The sequence below is a fragment of the Pteropus vampyrus genome, unplaced genomic scaffold, assembly GCF_000151845.1.
Source record: "Pteropus vampyrus isolate Shadow unplaced genomic scaffold, Pvam_2.0 Scaffold461, whole genome shotgun sequence".
Taxonomy (NCBI): domain Eukaryota; kingdom Metazoa; phylum Chordata; class Mammalia; order Chiroptera; family Pteropodidae; genus Pteropus; species Pteropus vampyrus.
The window spans coordinates 2,681,805-2,699,752 of NW_011889242.1; the positions used below are offsets into that span (position 1 = coordinate 2,681,805).

The following is a 17,948-nucleotide window of genomic DNA, read 5'->3' on the forward strand; positions in this document are numbered from 1 at the left end:
AGAGCCAGGCTGAGGTAGCTATGAAGTCCCCTTTTAGAAAACTCTGGGTCACCTGAAAAACTATTTTAGTAATCCCGCTGCTCCCTTCTCACTCTCTAATTACAGCTCTTACATTTTAAATTTGCCAACAAAGAGTGAATCCGTGAAACCCTGGGCACCCCTGCCTTGGACATCAGTGAAGGCAGAGCCCCAGGCCCACACTCTCTCCCTCTCTCTACCTAGGACCTTGCTGTGTGGCCCTTGCATGTGCTGTGTACCCTCCAGGATTTATGAGTAATAAATAGTTTTTTTCCAAAGCTCTCTGATGGTTGTTGCTGAGGCATGTCTCGCAGTCATAAGAACACAACACAACACTTCCGTTTCTGTCCCAACACTGACCTGCTGGGCAACGTCTGTGGGGCTCCTAGGACTACCCACAGGTAGTCCTGGCCCGCGTATGTGCCTTGGACATTCCTACCAACGCACCGGGGTCGATGGGGCAAGATTAGCTCAAAACACCAATGAATATAATAAGGTTGGCTTGTTGTTCCTAGCTGCAGGGCAAAGTGGTAAAAGGAAAAAAAAAAAAAGGATAAATTCAGAGATTCAAATTCCCTTTCCAAGTGCACATGGAACATTTCTCCAGGATGGATCACACATTAGGTCACAAAACGAGTCTTAACACATTTAAGAAGTCTGAAATCACACTAAGTATCTTTCCCAACTATGAGGAAATGAAACTAGAAATCAAAAGCAAAAGGAAAACTGGATAATTCACACATAAGTGGCAATTAAATACCACGCTCTTGAACAACCAATATATCAAAGAACAAATGACAAGAAAAAGTAGAAAAAAATCTTGAGACAAATGAAAACAAAACCATAAAACACAAAAGCAGTGTCAGAAAGTCAATGGTAGTAGATGCCCACATTAAAAAAGAAGAAAGATCTCAAAGCAATAACCTAACTTTACACTTCAAGGAAGGAGAAAAGAATGAATTAAATCCAAAGTTAGCAGAAGGAAGGAAATAATAAAGGTTAGAACAGAAATAGATGAAATAGAAAATAAACAATAGAAGAAAACAATGAAACTAAGAATTGGGTATTTTAAAAAGTCATAAAAATTGAGGGGGCAAAGAGAAGGAAGAAACTACACACACACAATGATGGTGGTGGTCAAACAGGTATTACATTTGTCAAACTCTTCGGACACTTTAAAAGGATGAATTTTATTTATGTAAAGCATATTTCAATAAAGTTGGTTTTATAAAAGACTTAAAAGTCAGTTCTTTTAAATGACTAGTAAAATTGGTACACTTCTGGAAATGCAATCAAGAGGAGAAAAAGAATACACATAAGCAATTCCAGGAATAATAAAGAGGACAAAACTACAGATAAAACAAGGCTTTTAAAGAAAATAAAAAATATTTTGAATATAATGGCAAAAAGATACATTTTTAGAAAAACCTAACTTCAAAAATTTCAAGAAGATATAAAAAATCTGAAAGGCCCCTAAAACCAGTTGAAACTCACACCACACATACAATAATCCCAGTTTACCAGGTGGATGCAACTAAACATTCAAGGGATGCAGCTATTTTTTAACATTAGAAAATCCATCAATGTAATTTACCACATTAATAGGTTAAAGAAAGCCATATGATCATATCAAAAGATGTCATTTAACTGCTGTTCAAGAAAATGTATTTTAAAAAAGCACAAGACACATTCTATTATATTCATAGTCATTTTTATTGGGCTATAACATCAGAAAGCATACATGGGGGACAGGTCACATAAATGACTCTATCAACAGTCCTGCTGGTTACACAGCACCTGACAGCTCACAAATCACTTTCGTCCATCATCTGCCTAATCCTGCCACCTGCAAGTGGGTATTGCACTTTTTAAAATTTATAAATCAGGAAAGAGATTTAAAAGGGTGAACTGATTTTTCCCAAATTCCAATTACTTTCTTTATTTTGTTGTTTCTCTGATATCCCATTACATATCAAGCTAAAAATATCAGATATCTAAATATAGATAACACAATTAAAGAAATCAAGATTCTAAACTCAGTTCTCCAGTGGTTTCTACATGCTCCTGGGACAAAGACAGAAACAAAAATGTTCAACCCTACAGTTTATATTCTTAGTCATATTTATCTTTCTTTCTCAAAATTTTAACCTATAATTAAACACTTGGTATTCCCGCCGCCCCCCCCCCCAATAGCTTCTTCACAGCTAGATGAAGCTTGCAGCCTGGTGGTTTCTACCGACCAACCTGACAGCCTATCTCTGAGTAACGAGCGAGCTTTCCTCTTGGTACTTGGTCCTGACTGGTTACAAGTAACCCAGGTATGCCACAACTTCTGACATAACTTGACGCACTATTTCAGTGCCAAATGGAAGGATGTTGTGGAAAAGGTGGAAGAGTACTGTCCTCCATCCCTCCAAGGCCATTGACAACCCTGGACATCAGATATAAAACAACATAAGGAGATTCTAAAAGAGGGGCTCGGAACCAGAAGCAAAACACAGCTCTGTGAGTCCCATGGATTTTCCTTTCACATCCTCTATCCTAGGCTGGGTTCTGAGGAAGCTGGTAACCCAGAAATGTACAAGCCTAGACGAAAATAAAGGCTCAAGGAAAGCCTGCTCTTTCCAGCCAACAGACTAGGAAATGAGCGGCTATGCAAGACAGAAAACTTTTACATGTAACCACCCTACTCTAGCCAAAGACCACAGGAGAAAGCATTAACACCAACAAAGACCGAGTGGTGGCCTACACTTCCACACTCACTGCGCTGTAACACTCACTCCCTGTGGACTCAGAGAAGGTCGGGTGAGGAGGCCTGCCTGAACAGAAGATTAGACATGATAGAGTCTCATAATATAAAACCTCAAATGCCCAGATTTTAAGTGAAAATTACTCATCACACAAAGAACCAAGAAAATCTCAGCTTGAATGAGAAGAAAATCCATAGATGCCAATCCTGAGGTGACTCAGAATGACCTGTTAGAGTAAAGCAGCCATCATAAAAATGCCTGTGAGCAATAATAAACACACTTGTCACAAATTTAAAAACAGTCTCAGCAAAGAAACAGACTGCAGAGAGAATCAAATGGAACTGAAAACACAAAACTGGAATAAAATCTGATGACAGGCTCTACAGCAGAGTGGAAGGGATAGAAGACAGAATCAGTGAACTTGAAGACCAAAAAATGGAAAATAGCCAACCAGAATGAGAGAGAAAATTGCTATGGACTGAATTGTGCCCCCCACCCCCAATTCATATGCTGAAGCCCTAACTCCCAGTGACTATATTTAGAGACAGGGCTTTTGGAAGATAAATAAGGTTAAAAAAGGTCATGTCTGTAGGGTCATAATCAGATAGGGTTGGAGCCTCATAAGATGATGGAGGGGTGAGTGTGTGTGTGTGTCTGCACTCATGCACTGAAGAAAGGCTAAGAGGACACAGCAAGAAGGTGGACAGGAAGAGGGTCCTTACAATCAATCAAATTGCCTGGTACCTCGACCTGTCTTCCAGCCTCCAGAACTGAGAGAAACAAATTTGTGGTATTTGGCAATGGCGTCTCGAGTAGACTGAGAAAAATTTTAATGCTGAGACGTGGGGTGCAGCTGTAACAAACAACTGAATATGTGAGACAGGCGCTGCAATGGGGCCAAGTGTAGAGGCTGGCTGGCTGTGAGGTGTGTGCTAGAAACATACACATTAAAAACCATTCTGGTGAGGTCTCGGGAGGCAATGAGGACATGCTACTGGAAACAGGAAGCAAGGCGAGCCTTGTAGAATGGCAGTGGATTTGGCTGAACTGTGTCCCAATATTTGGGGAGGGAGAATTTGTGAGATATGAAACTAGACATCCAGCTGAGACTTCTAGGCAAAGTACTTGATGGTGCAGCTTGTGTCCTCACCACTTGGGGTAAAGTGTGAGAGATGAACCGAAGAAGGACTTGTTAAGCAAAAAGGAAACAGAACTTGGAGACTTGGAAAATCCCATCCATCCATATTACACAGGCCAACAAGACAGCTTTGTTCTGCACACTGAGGCCCTGGCTGAATAAGCATGTGATGAAGACACCATGGGTGTGACTCAAGGACTCAGCCATCTCAGCAGAAGCCAGGAATAGATGGGCTTATACCAGCAGAAACACCACAAACTGGGGCTGAAAGGGATAGTAAATACTGGACAGAATGAAGGCAGGCTGCCAGACTTGGTCACACAGGGCCAGACATTCGAGCTGTTTGGGTGCAAATACACACTGCTTCAAGAAAAAGGAAGAGTGACTGAGTCCATTCAGAGCTCAGCAGCCTGTATTCTCAGTTTCAAAGGGTGGGAATGTCCCCTCAGTGTCAACAGACCAGATGGCCTCAGAATGAAGCTTTGTGGGGCAGGGCTGCTGCATCAGTGGGTCATGACAGTAGGGTGTCAGGCTGAAGAGGACTGCTCTCCAGCCATAAGATCTGATGGAATGTGCCTCATAGAGTTTTGGACTTGCTTAGGACCTGTCACCCCTTCCTCCCTTCCTTCCTACTGCTCCCCCAGAATGGGAATGTCTGTCTGGTGCCCGCTCTGCTATCATGTGTTGGAAGGACATAACTTATCTCGTTTCATAAGTTCACAGCTGGAGAGGAATCTGCCTCAGAAGGTATTTTACCTCAAATCTCACCCATTTCTGATTGACATGATATTGGAAGAGACTTTAGGCTTTAGGTTTGACTTTGAAATAAGTTAAGACTTTTGGGGGTTGTTGGATGGAACAGATGTATTTTGCATGTAAGAGGAACATGAATTTCGGGAAGCCAGGGGCAAAATACTGTGGACTGAATTGTACCCAATATTCATATGTTGAAGTGCTACCTCCAAACGTGACTATATTTGGAGAGATGGCCATTTGGATGTAATTAAGGTTAAACAAAGTCATAAGAATGGGGTCCTAATCTGATAAGACTTTTGAATAGAGGAAAAAAATCTCTTCTCTCCTCTCTCTCTCTCACTACCCTCCACTCGCTCTCCACATATGCACCAGGTAAAGGCCATGGAGGACACAGCAAGAAGGCAGCCTCTGCAAGCCAGGAACAGAGGCCTCAGCAGAGACCAAAGCCGACACCTTGCTCTTAGACTTCCAGCCTCTAGAACTGTGAGAAATGGATTTGTTGTTTGGACCACCCAGTCTATGATGTTTCATATGGCAGCTTGAGCTGACTAAGACAAAAATATACTGGGGGGGGGGGGGGGACAGAGCACCTCAGGAACCTGTGGAATCACAACCAAAGACCAAACTTTTGTGTCATCGGTATCCTGGAAGGAGAGAAAGGTGGGAGTGGGGTCTAGAAATGTATTCCAAGAAATGATGGCCGAAAATTCTCCAAATTTGGCAAAAGGCATAAATTGATGGTTTCAAAAAGCTAAGCAAACAGAATAAATTTAAAGAAATCCACACAAAGACACATCTTAGTCAAACGTGGACTCTCAACACAGAGCACTCAAACTGTTCCCAAAATAACCTTAAAAGTTTCACTGAAAAGAATATACATATACAAAGATGTCATCTGCTCCTACCCAAGAGTAAAATGGTGAAAAACATGTATTTAAGGTCTTTTCATTTTCTACAACCTACTATGCAGTGTCAGTTCAGGTCTACCACTAAATGTTACTACGGTATAAAAAAGTCTAAGGTACAAACTACATATAACAGAAGAAAGTCTTCATGAATACGTGCACTGTTGGGTAACTAAAACAGATGAAAAACGTCGAAAGTCCCTCTGAACTCCCCCTTTACAGGCTGCAAGTCTGACCCTGGGAGGCCACATGATTCCCAGTAGGAGATATCTCAGTAAGCAAGGTCTCAAAGGCACGAAGTGCAGATGCGAACTGCCAGGCCAACATTCCCTGGCTTCGAGGAAATCTGCCCTCGTGGAAACTTTGCAACTGACCAACTCGTTAAGTCTCTACTTTTCTTGGGTGTGAAGACTCCTTGGAGCAGTTGCCTCAATCGCCATCTCTTGAGTTCGTTCCCCTAGCTCTCTTTCCATCCTTTCCATCTACCTCCTTCATGGCCTTGTGCTCAAGACTAAAGGCAACTTCCCTTTCTCCGCCACTCCTGACCCTGGCAAGGTCATCATGAATTCTCAATCTCTTATTTGCATCCCTGAAATTCCCCTAAAAAACCACTGATCTCTTTTAAATCCCATCCTCTTGGAATGATGAGGCTGCCTAGCCCAATCGAGATGCCCTCTTTCTGCTATGGCATACCGTATTTGTCTCTCAAGGATTTGGTAGCTTACATACACATTAGGGTGTTGGAAATCATTTTCCTTTATCTCCTGGGAAATTCATAATGTCCTCCATCCATCAGGACAATTCAAAGAATGTAAAACCCTTCTTTCACATTCTAAGTAAGCTCTGTCCCATATCAACAAAGACTCCTCATGAACACCTTTTTTGTAACACTTAAATTTCTTTGTAGCCCTCACAGCATAAGTAGTAAATGTTCCATAAATATGTTCTGAATGTACCATATTTACAGTCTTTATCCAGTATGGATTCTCTTTTGCTGGCCAAAGGCTGAACGCTCACTAAAAGCTTTTCCATATTCTTTGGCTTTCCCTCTAGCGTGAGTTTTCTGATGCTTTGTGAGGGATGAGCTCTGGCTGAAGGCTTTCCCACACTCCTCACACATGTAAGGCTTCCCTCCAGTGTGAGTTTTCTGGTGGTGAGAAAGGGACGAGTTCTGGCTGAAGGCTTTCCCACATTCCTCACACATGTAAGGCTTCCCTACAGTGTGAGTTTTTTGGTGCTTTGTGAGGGATGAGCTCTGGCTGAAGGCTTTCCCACACTCCCCACACTTGTAAGGCTTCTCTCCAGTGTGTGTCCTTTGATGGCGGATAAGGGCTGAACGGTCACTGAAGGCTTTGGCACAGTCACTGCATTGATAGGGTTTCTCCCCCGTGTGAGTTCTTTGGTGCTGAGTCAGGGCCGAGCAGTAGCCAAAGGCTTTCCCACACTCGGTGCACTCATAGGGCCTCTCCCCAGTGTGAGTTCTCTGGTGCTGGATGAGGCCTGATCGATCACTAAAAGCTTTCCCACATTCGTTACACTTGTAGGGTTTCTCTCCAGTATGAATGACCTGGTGCTGGGTAAGGAAAGTGCTCTGGCTGAAGGCCTTCCCACATTCGGGACACTCGTAAGGTTTCTCTCCAGTATGAATTCGCTGGTGTTGAGTGAGGTATGAGCTCTGGTTGAAGGCCTTCCCGCACTCACTGCATTCATAGGGTTTCTCTCCAGTGTGAATTATGTGATGCCGAATAAGGGCCGAGCGGTGGCTGAAGGCTCTCTCACACTCGTGACACTTGTAGGGTTTCTCTCCGGTGTGAATCCTCTGGTGCAGAGTCAAGTGTATGCTCTGGCTGAAGGCTTTGCCACACTCGTGACACTCATAGGGCTTCTCTCCTGTATGAATCCTCTGATGCAGGACAAAAGCTGAGTAGTAACTGAAGGCCTTTTCACACTCAATACACTTCCAAGGTTTCTCTCCGGCACAAATTCGCTCTTGCCTCACTAGATCTGAATTCTGCTTTAGGTTCTTTTTAAATGAATCACAATTACGGAGTCTCTCTCCTTGTTGTTGAACAAGTAATGACCTCCGTCTAAAATTTCTTCCAAATTCATCACACTGGTAACTTCTCTCCCCAGAAGATTTTTTCAGAGTGACAACTTCTTGTACTAAATGTTTCTCATGGTTTTCCTGCTGACTCTCTAAAGAATCCTCACATCCACTGGCCCCTTCCTTTGGAAATCTTTCTATTAACATTCCAGGGGTTGACTCTTCTTCAGAAACATCCTGCTCTGGGGTTAGCTCCTTGCTCTCTGGTCTTGTCTCCCAGTCTGATAGAAACAACAAAAACGCACATGTATTACTTCCTACACTGAGAGTAAAGTAATTGATGTGGTAGGAAAATAATGAAACAAAGAAACAAAAAAAGCTTACCGGGAACACATTAACTTGAAAGCTGTCAAAACAGCCTTGGAATTTGAGAGAACATGACAACAGAAAGATGACTAGGCAAAGAAGTACAGCTGATACAGGGAGAGGGTGAGCAGGCACTCATGATTCCTCTGTCCAGCCAGGTGGGAAATGGGAAAGAATAACGGACCAAGACTAAGCAGAAGAGATGTGGGGAAATGGCAGGTAAAAGAGTTTGGGAGGCAGGGCTGGGATCAGAGAAAGATGGTTTTCCAGGGACCGCCTACTGCCACCACCCACCAGAGCCTTGTCACTTCACACCTTGACAATGAGCAGTGTTACCGCATTCCTGCCCACCAATATTTTCCTGTTCCGAAATGTCCCAATCACTGCTAACAGACTAACCTTCCAAAACGACCCCTCTTACACAAAAATCTCTGTTGGTTCCACTGCCTTGAGATGAGACACCAATTCCAGAAGCTAGCATTCAAATCATCATGAAGCTTAGTAATTACATAGCAGCTGATCATCCCTGACTGCCCTACGCCCGACAAACTGGAAAGAGTAGAACAGAACCAAGTTTGTTTCTTTTAAATGAGTAGCATGTAGGGAGGGGAAGGTCAAATCCCCATGTGCTCAGATTGGTCCCCAACCTGCCGGGATACCTGCCTCCCAAATCTTCAGCTTCCTAGTAACAGTTTGGGGAGAAAAGGTTCACTGCTAAAAATGTTTAAATATTTCTAGACTTAAATGGTCTTTAATATTCATTCCGAGCATGATGCTACATGAAATAAATGAATACTATCCAATGTTCTCAACTACACATCATAATCAGGAAAGTGCCTGGGATTTTAAAGGATACATAGGTAGAAATAGGTTAAAGACAAATGGACCTTCAGCTAAAGGGAGTGGAAGAAACAAAAGCCTCAAAGACACTTGCCTGTCTGGTGTTAAGGGTTCAAACTGGAGAACAGAGAAGGTCTAACAGTTAGGCAAGTAGACTATTTAAGGCCTTGGAAGAAGGTAGAGAAATACACAACTGGCAGAGTAGGCAACTCGCTGTAGGGAATCCAGCATACTCTGCTGCCTCAGTTGGACAAGATTAAACTAAAGACAATCTAATCATCTGGGAGCCTATTGTGGTAATTCAGTCTGACAGAAGTGACAATGACAAATCCACAACATCTTTCAAAATGTTATGACCAGGACATAATCAACAGACACCATCTGGTTAGCACAGAGCCAGCTACTGTTCTCAACATTTCTCTTAGATTTTTTTCATTTGATCCTTGTAACAACCCTATGAGTTAAGTGCTCTCATTATCGCCATTTACAGTTGGGGAATCTGGGTCACACAGAGGATTATTCACTTGTTAAAGGGGCCAAGAGCTAGTGAGTGGCTGAGACTGGCTTTGAACCCAGGAAGACTGGAGCCCAAGTCTGCGCTCGTAACCACATGCTACACTGCCTCTGTTTAGACAGAGAAGAAAACCGGGAAAGTGCAGATATCCATTTATAGTCATCACTCCGAGACAGAAAGGCATATTCTGCACAGATCAAGGAACATACACAAAATGGCCTGGTTTCAAGCCTTGCACCCAAGCAAATAATTAACAAACATTAAAATATTGACTTCATTTCACATTATTGGGGGTGGAAAGTGTTTACTTTCTAAGACATAAAATTATGAATTTATAGCAGATCATTACCCACAGAGGGGGAGTGTGGCACGGAAGGGACTTTGACTTTTCCCTGGGCCTAGCAAAATCTGGAAAGGCTCCCCAAGCATTTCAAAGGCACTTTTCCCAGTGCTCACCTGGGTTATGTCCCATTTCCACCACTGGCTCACCTGGACTAGTTGCTTTCGGGACTTTTCTCTCCAGCTCCTCCCCATGCTCTACCTGAGAGATTACACCAGGCTTGGAAATCGGCAGCCCTGTTCATGGGGAAAAAAAAGGGGTCCAGTAAAAAGTTCAGAGTTAGCTCCCTGGCCATCAGGAAAGACGGTAAAAGAGAGAGAAATGGGTTCTGGGTTCTCCCTTGCTAGTATGCAGAATGCAGCAGGAAGGTTGAGGCAGGGTCTATCTGAATTCAGAAGAATTGGGTCGCCTGTTTTTACCTCTCCCTGGTCAAAGAATAAGCACCCATTTCTTAAGAGGTGTTTTCACCAGAACTTTATGGCAACACCAGTGGTCAGAGAGTAAAGACAGATGCTACCTCCTGGCGGATGCGATAAAAAGGAGTCCGTTTCTATCTCTCTGAGTGTTAAAACTATACCCAGAAACAGAAAGCAGAAACTGCCGGTCCTGTCTCGGGCCTTCCAGGGATTAAGACTCTTAGAATCTGAGAACCTGAGTGCTCTAGGAACTGCGGAGGTAGAGGCACCACACCTGGCAAACTCACAAGGGCGGAGCTGGGGCGTCCTTACCCAGCAAGACCAGATTCCTATGCTTTTCCTGCATGTGTCCCCGAGGAGGGTGCCGCTGCCCCCACTGGGTGAGAGCTTCAGCCATATCCCCGATGAGCACCGACTTCTGAAAAAACAAACACATTCATGCTCACCAAGGGACTTCCTTCCAGAAGCCTCTGAGAAGGACTCAGACTAACAGCATAGAAGGAAGACAAGCAGGGCAGCAAGGTCTCTTCCAACACTGAGATTCTCTGGTGTATAGTCATGCCCCCATATCTGGGGGAGACACATTCCAAGACCCCCAGTGGATGCCTGAAACCACAGACAGTACCAAACCATATATATAGTTTTTTTCCTATACATACATACCTTTCACTTAAAAGAAATACTTTATGGCTTCTCGTTGGCATATCTGAATCTCCAGCATCACTATTCCTTTGCTTTGGGGCCATTATTAAATAAAATATAGGTGATTTGAACATAGGCACTGCGATACTGTGACAGTTGGTCTGAAAACCAAGATGGCTACTCTAATAGGTGGGAACCATATATAGTGTAGAGATGCCTGACAAAGGGCTGATGCACATTCTGGGTGGGATGGACAGCATGAGATTTCATCATGCTACTCAGAAGAGCACACAATTTAAAATTTATGAATTGTTTATTTCTGGAATTTTCCACTTAATATTTCTGGACCATGGTTGACCCCACGTAACTGAAACTGCAGAATGTGAAACTGTGGTTAAAGGGGGATGACTGTATTTGCAGCCACAGACTTGCTCCTTGCCTCCATGCATCAGGAATGCATGTCACCTGCAAGTAGGAAAGAAAGCACCTTTGACATAAAACCTAAAGGTAACAAGTTATTAGTTTATGTACCAATAAAGTAGATTAGAGAACTATAGAAATCCTTACTATTTAGACATGGGAAAGTGGAGAAAATATAATTACTAATGAAAATATAATTATAATTTCCTTATGGTATGCTTTTGAAATATAAAGAAGTTCAAGAAATATTAAATATTTTTCTCTCTAGTTTTCCTTAGAGAATAAAATCAGTCCAATATATATTAAACATTCAGATGTTTGCTACATGTCACAAAGATTTACTTGTAAAACAGTATCTCAAACCCAAATTATTATGCAAGGTCCCAAACGCTCTTACCATTTCTCGTAGTGGTCAGATGGGTAGAGCCTCGCCCTGCCTCAATCCCACCATACACAACTGCCCTGGCATTCTCTGTGCTCCAGCTGCTGGCTGCCTTTCAGCTTTCTGCAGTGTGTGCCACGCTCCCTTTGGCCCCTTTCCACATGCTGCTTCCTGTTCCTGAAAGCTCTCCATACCTAGTCTTTTAAGCTATTTTAATCCTGCTCATGCTTCACATCTCAGCTCAGATGTCACCTCCTTCGAGAAAGCCTTCTTTGATCCTCTGGGTGGTAGCACCAGGCCCCTTCCTTTCTCTTGGCTCACACACACTCTGAAGGGACTCTCTGATCAGCATGTCTATCCCACTCGGGGAAAGTTCCCCAAGAGCAGAAACCAGGCCTGTAATTGCTTGCTGTAGTGGCATGAGCAGCTGGCACAGAGCAAAAGCACAGCGAACATTCATCATACAGCTGAAGGAAGGAACACTTGAACAAGAATGAGCAGGAAAAGTTTAAATGAGGTGTTCTATAAAGTGTGCATGGAAATGGAGATGGGGAGGGGAACAGAAGTGTAGCAAACACTGAAAATATTGCAGGAACATTCACTCCAGCCTAACCTTGACCGATGACAGGCACAAGGTTTAGACTGTCTATTCAAATGTGGGTGAAAGAACAGGGTGGGTAATGCTCCTTTGAATTTGTTTATTGTAGATAAGACAAATATCTAATAATTTTTCTATTACGAAATGTCTATACAACTTCAATTTAAATGAGGCCCATTAAAATAGACCAGTCCCTGAGATACTAGCAAATGAATCAGTCTTATTCCTCTTGGAAGCATCACTGTCACGACAGCCCCTGGACATATGTATGAACATAATGGTTAATTTTGTTTATATCCAGCATTCTAACGTTTATGATATAACCCTTCAAAAACAACTGGTAAAATAATTCATCTAATGAAATAAAGTTAAAAGAACTACCTACTTTGAAAATCCTCTACTCCAAATAACTTAACTCTTTATTCTAATACTTGAAGTATGAACTCACTACTCTTTATGGTCCCTGAAGGCCAAATGCCTCAGCGATGATCAACACAAGCAAATGCAGCATGTTCACCTTGTGGGGCCTCTCCAGACTTCCATGGGCCTTCTTTGCCTTTGGAATAACACCCAGTGGAGATTTACCTGCGGACTGCCTACGACATATGCCAACTTCCCTCACCACAGTCCAGCTCACTCCACAGTGACACACACACCCCTTGAAGACCTCCAACTCTCTCATAACTTGGGAGACTTTTTTTGGCCAAGCTGTTCCCTCTCTCAGAATACTCCTGTATTCTATTTTCCAACTACCTACTGTCCCTTGTTTTTCAAAGTGCAACTTTTATCCCAGTATTTTTTTCCCAGATACTCTAGAGGATGAAAACCTCTTCTATGACCTATTATACCTTGTCTGTACCAGTCATTTCTGCATTTAAAAAAAACATATATTTCTTCTCATTGTTGAATTATTTTATTTATCTATATCTGACTTCCTCAGTAAACTTCATAGACAGGGGCAACTGGCTTTTATATCTTTGTTCCTCCGCCACCAGGCCAGTCACAGAGCTAGAGAGCTCTAAGTGTGCATGAAGCTCTAAGTGGCTAGTGAAGCAATGCCAGGAGGGAAAGTTCTGCACAGATGAGGAGCATTTACTGTGAGGTCCACCACACATCAGTTCATTGGAGTGCAACCAGTGGGCTAGGAATCAGGGCTGAGTAATTCCATAACAATGGAAGAAACCATACCCATGCTCTAAGAACATAAGAAAAAAAGAAAAAGAGGAGTAATCTAGACCCACCTGGGATGCAGGGGTCAGCAGCACAGTGGTCACACCATTTTTTGGGTTTCCAGCATGGGGAAGGTCAGAATCCTCAGAAAGTGACCCTACAAGAGACAGGAGCCATGATGATTTCTCGTGCCTCTCAGTAAACTCGCAGAAACTGCCATACGCAGCCACTTGTCACCTAAGAGCCAACCCAGGGAACCATGGGACAACCCCATAATGTCCCAGACAACCGTGACCAAGGCTGTCTCAGGCTCCTCCGCCTTTAAATGCCAGCGGAACTCCGCTATGAGGATCTGGACACATAAGTTAAACACATGTCTATCTGCCATCTGCTGAGTGACAGTCAAAATAGTACTCAAAGTGTCTGTGTCAACCTGAGACTCACTTAATGACTCGTTTCTGTTCTATTCCAAGCTCAATGGATGCACGGAGACTAAATTCTTTTTGAACATTGGCTTTTCAAATACAATACTGGCTTCCTCAGGAAAGCGATGGGTTGGTCTTGCAGGTGGAAAAAAATCCAAGATTCTCAACAAATTCTGTGACTTCTCAAATTCTCACTTTCCCTATCTGCCAAATGGGTCTAATACTCTTCCCATCACCCCCTGGGGTTCCCGTGAGGACAAAAGGAAGTCGTTGTCCAGTCAAACTGTCAGACCTGTCAATGTGGGGATAAGGGAGGCTTGCATCATGCTGCAGGCCCGCAGGCACTGCAGGTAGCGGCTCCCCCTCCTGGAAAGGGCTCTCCCACAGAAGAGAGACGCTTCACCTTACCGAGCCGGCCCGGATGGAGGGCTGCCCGTCTCCTTCTATCCCTCCAGCAGGCACCGCGCCGCATCCCTCCAAAATTCTCACCTCTGCCCCCACGCTCCATGGCGCCTCCCTCCCCGGCCCGCACAGGAGACTCCCGCCACGGGACCCAGGGATCCACCGCTCTGTCCACCAAGAGGCCCGGGTAGGCGCGCGACCCTTGCTAGGCCGCACGGCGCCCCCCCCCCACCCGGGGGGTCTCCTGCCGCCCTCCGTCCAGCCACGCAAGCTTAGGAGGACCTGCGCTCAGCCCGCCTGGACTCCAGGCTAGACCTCACGCCAGATGCCGAAGAAGCCGGGCGGCAACAGAGGCGCCTGGGAGCCGGCGGGATCAAGTCGCGCCGCCCGAACGCGTGGTCGAACTACACCTCCCAGAACCCTCGGCGCGGCATGGTGCATCACCGGACGCCGCGTCCCACAGGCCCCCGCGGCACGTGCGTCAGGCAACCCCCCGCGGTCTGAGCAGTGTCTCCCGCGAGGACGCTGGTTGGCCCCCGGCCTGGGGCGTTTGGTCTCTTGGGAAGCCCTTTCCCAGGCAACCGGAGAGCCACCCCTTCCTTGAGGCCGACTCTTGGCTCTGGCCCCAGAAGATGCCTCCGGCCACGCCAAACCGCTCCTTGCTTGGGACCATCACTCCCCATAGCTGGACCCCGCTGAGGGCGGCGCCCCCACTCCCAGCGGTCCCCCCTCAGCTGTGTTCGCTCGGAGGGGAGGCCCCTTTATCGCACCTTTTACTGCGCGTACCGGCGGGAATGGAGACTACCTCATGTAGCGCGGGATGTTTATTCCAGCTGCACCTTGGAGTAAGGACAAGTACAATCTCAGTCCCGTAAATCACCGCAATACAGAAACAGCCAGGTCCCCGCTGGTCCGGCTGACCTCCAGGAGCCTGGAACCTGCAAGTCCTGCAGACTCCCACCAGCTCGGGAGCCGCTGGCCGGGGTATCGTCAGGCTAGTGCATGCTCTCGCTTGTCTTCCCACTATAACCAATTTCCTATTCAGCTCAAATTCCCAATCAAATTAGCCTGACTCTCCGTGTTTGGATACAAGTCGCAATGTCCGTTTGTCCTTTCTCTAATAGAGTCCCCACTTTTCGCTAGGCCTTGCGCTTCCCAGAGTAAAGGTTACATTTCTCATCACCCCTACCTCTTGCCAGGGGGATGAAGGAAAAGTGTTTCTTAAAGGGAAAGAAGTCTCCATGCTGGCTGGAACACAGACAAGGAGCATGTGGACAAAGGACAAGGCCCTAAGAATGGTGAACCAACTAAACAGCAGGAACTGAGCCGGGTGTTGTTCAGAGTAGAGATATAAACTGCTCTTTTGTATAAGCCCCTATTAATTATACCAGGGTTTTGCTACACAAAGAGCCACACTTACCTAACTGGTCCCCAGGCTGGCTGCTTTTGGTCCAGTTGGCTAGAGCTGGAGGAAAGGGAACATGTGGAGAACACCACTCTGCCAGCTCAAAGAACAACTAGAGGATGTCCCGGACCCTTCCATCAGCAGGAGGTAAGGAGTGAGCAGTTTCCTTAAAAAAAAAAAAAAAGGTGTTTATTAAAGACCCTACCAACTGACAGGTCTGGACACCAGGAGATACCCTTTTAACTTTTGTTAATCATCCCCCGCCACAGAAATCCCATCTTGTAACCAAATCAATGGTCAGTTCTCAGTCATATCACTCAACCTACTGACAGCAGTTGATAAAACTGACTTCTCTCTCCTGGAAACATTCTGGTTTTCCTCCTTGACTGGTCATTCCTTCTTGGTCTCCTTAAGTAGTTCCTTCTCTTCCCAGCCTCTAGGTTCTCAAACTCTCTCATGATCTGAATCGCCTAGAGGGCTTGTTAAATATGGTGCTACAAAACACCCTATCAGGATGTCTGGGTGGGGCCTGAGAATTTGCATTTCTAACAAGTTCCTAAGTGATGCCGAAGCTGCTCATTTGGGAACCAACTATATGTTGGAATGTCCCAGGGCTTAACAGATAGTGGGGGCAAACTGTAACATCCAAATGTGATCAAATCCTAGTTTATATCTCCAGCCATTAAATCCACATTCCAGTTAGACAGAAAGGAAGGACAAGGGCAAAAAAGGGAGTTTCTTAGCTATCCCTCTGTCTTTTAAGGTGCCTTTCCTGAAATCCTGCAAATTCCAATCATATTAATATACCATTGGCCTGATATTTGACATGGCAGCATTTTGTTGGCTTGATACTTTGCTGCAAGAGAGTCTGAGAAATATAGTTGGGCACTCCACTGCTCAGAATGGACCCATTTCCTGTTATTAAGGAAGAGAAGAATACAAGGTAGGCAACCAACAGCCTCTGTCATAGTACATATTGCTTAGCGCTCATTATCAACACTTTAGCTATTACAAGTGGATTGTGAGGTTCTATAAAATGGCTCAATACGTTGAACTGCTGGTCATGGGATCTTTGGTCATTTGCCTCTTCTGCAGACTTTGCACAGGTTTTATACACATGACGATGGAAAGAAATCCACATCTTCACATGGTCCCTATGACATGTTCAATAGGCCGGGCACTGTCCCAGGGGCCAGATCTTTGATCATCATGGGGACTGATTTTTGTGGCCTCTACTGCTAGGCTTTACCATCACTCCATCTGTCCTGTCTAAAGTCCCAGCTTCCTGCTTATTCAGATGAAAGGAGAGAGTGCCATGCTAATTCTCTACCCTTCATCTGCTGGTGAGCCAATGTGGCACAAGAAATTAAAATAATTGCACTTTTTAAAAATACCTAGACACAAAGGCTCCATCCTTCTCATCTTGGTGCCCACGCTCTCAGCTGATCTCTGGTTACTGCTTTATTACTAAGCAGGAATTCTCACAGGTGCAGGTGTGAGAAACTCAACATGTGTGTCTACTATGTAGTGTGGATAGGACAGTCAGCATTTTGGTTCCACAGGTACTGATGTCAAGGGCAAGAAGGCTGTCATGTCTAATAAAGCTTGGTGGCCTGGCTTTCGGTCACATCCTCATGTCTGCTGCTTGTACTAAAGGGTGACCACACGTGGATGAGCCAAGTTTGAGTTAGTCTTGCTTGGCGTTATCTTTTGAGATTAGACATAGCCCCATCTCCCAGTTCATTGTGGCTGGCTTACTCAGCCTGGGACCCTGCCCAGCTGCCATGGCTACAGCTGGTTATTGCAACTGGACTTAGAATGTTTTGGTATGAGTATTTTTCCCTTCGGCAGCTGAGTGAAGATGTGATAAGAAAAGGAAGGCAGTGTGTCTGGGGTATGCATGGAATGGCAGGGCCAGGCTAAGGAATCTGTCATCAATGAGATTAAAACAAACATAAAAACCACCACCACCCTAGAAACAAGAATAGTTGGGTGACAGGTCGGTCCACCAAAGCCCAGAGGTCAGAAGAGCCACAGGTCAGGGAGCCCAGATCAGTGCTCCATAGAGCTGCAGGAAGAGTGGATGAAGAACTAATAGCACAACAGTGAAGGAATTTGCAGTCCTCATTCAAGATTAGCTTGACGTTTTATTTTCCTACTGAAGTTTCTAGTTCAGAAAGTGCGTTTGATTTGGGACTCAAGTTCTCATTCATTCAGCATGCAGATTTTCTCTACCGTATCTCAAAGCTCTCTAGCATTATCGATCTTTTCCTTTGAGGAGCTGATTCATGGAGTGTTTCTGTTAACTTGTGCGAGAAGTATTCTTTTAAAATTCAGATAGGGCTTATTAAGTGCCAGAGAGATTATTTCATTTCTTTGAAACTCATTTTAAAGCCTTAGACTAAACCACTATGAAC

The 17,948-nt window shown here is 44.7% G+C and overlaps 1 protein-coding gene across 5 annotated transcripts; it reads right to left on the minus strand.

Moving 5' to 3' along the window:
* Window positions 1-1,712: 1,712 nt before the first annotated feature.
* Window positions 1,713-16,303, minus strand: LOC105306800 (zinc finger protein 501). Of its 5 annotated transcripts, XM_023524297.1 has the most exons (6): window positions 14,214-14,251; window positions 13,371-13,456; window positions 10,751-11,194; window positions 10,400-10,505; window positions 9,821-9,907; window positions 1,713-7,892 (listed from the first exon to the last, which is right to left on the minus strand). In XM_023524297.1, the coding sequence occupies exons 4-6, from the start codon at window positions 10,482-10,484 to the stop codon at window positions 6,538-6,540; spliced, it is 1,527 nt and encodes a 508-aa protein (XP_023380065.1). In that variant the 5' UTR covers window positions 10,485-10,505; window positions 10,751-11,194; window positions 13,371-13,456; window positions 14,214-14,251; the 3' UTR covers window positions 1,713-6,537. The 5 variants fall into 5 exon arrangements, with proteins under 5 accessions (XP_023380065.1, XP_023380066.1, XP_023380064.1 ...); XM_023524298.1 differs by lacking the exons at window positions 10,751-11,194; window positions 14,214-14,251 and adding an exon at window positions 15,547-16,303; XM_023524296.1 differs by lacking the exon at window positions 10,751-11,194 and having other exon boundaries at window positions 14,214-14,544.
* Window positions 16,304-17,948: the final 1,645 nt, after the last annotated feature.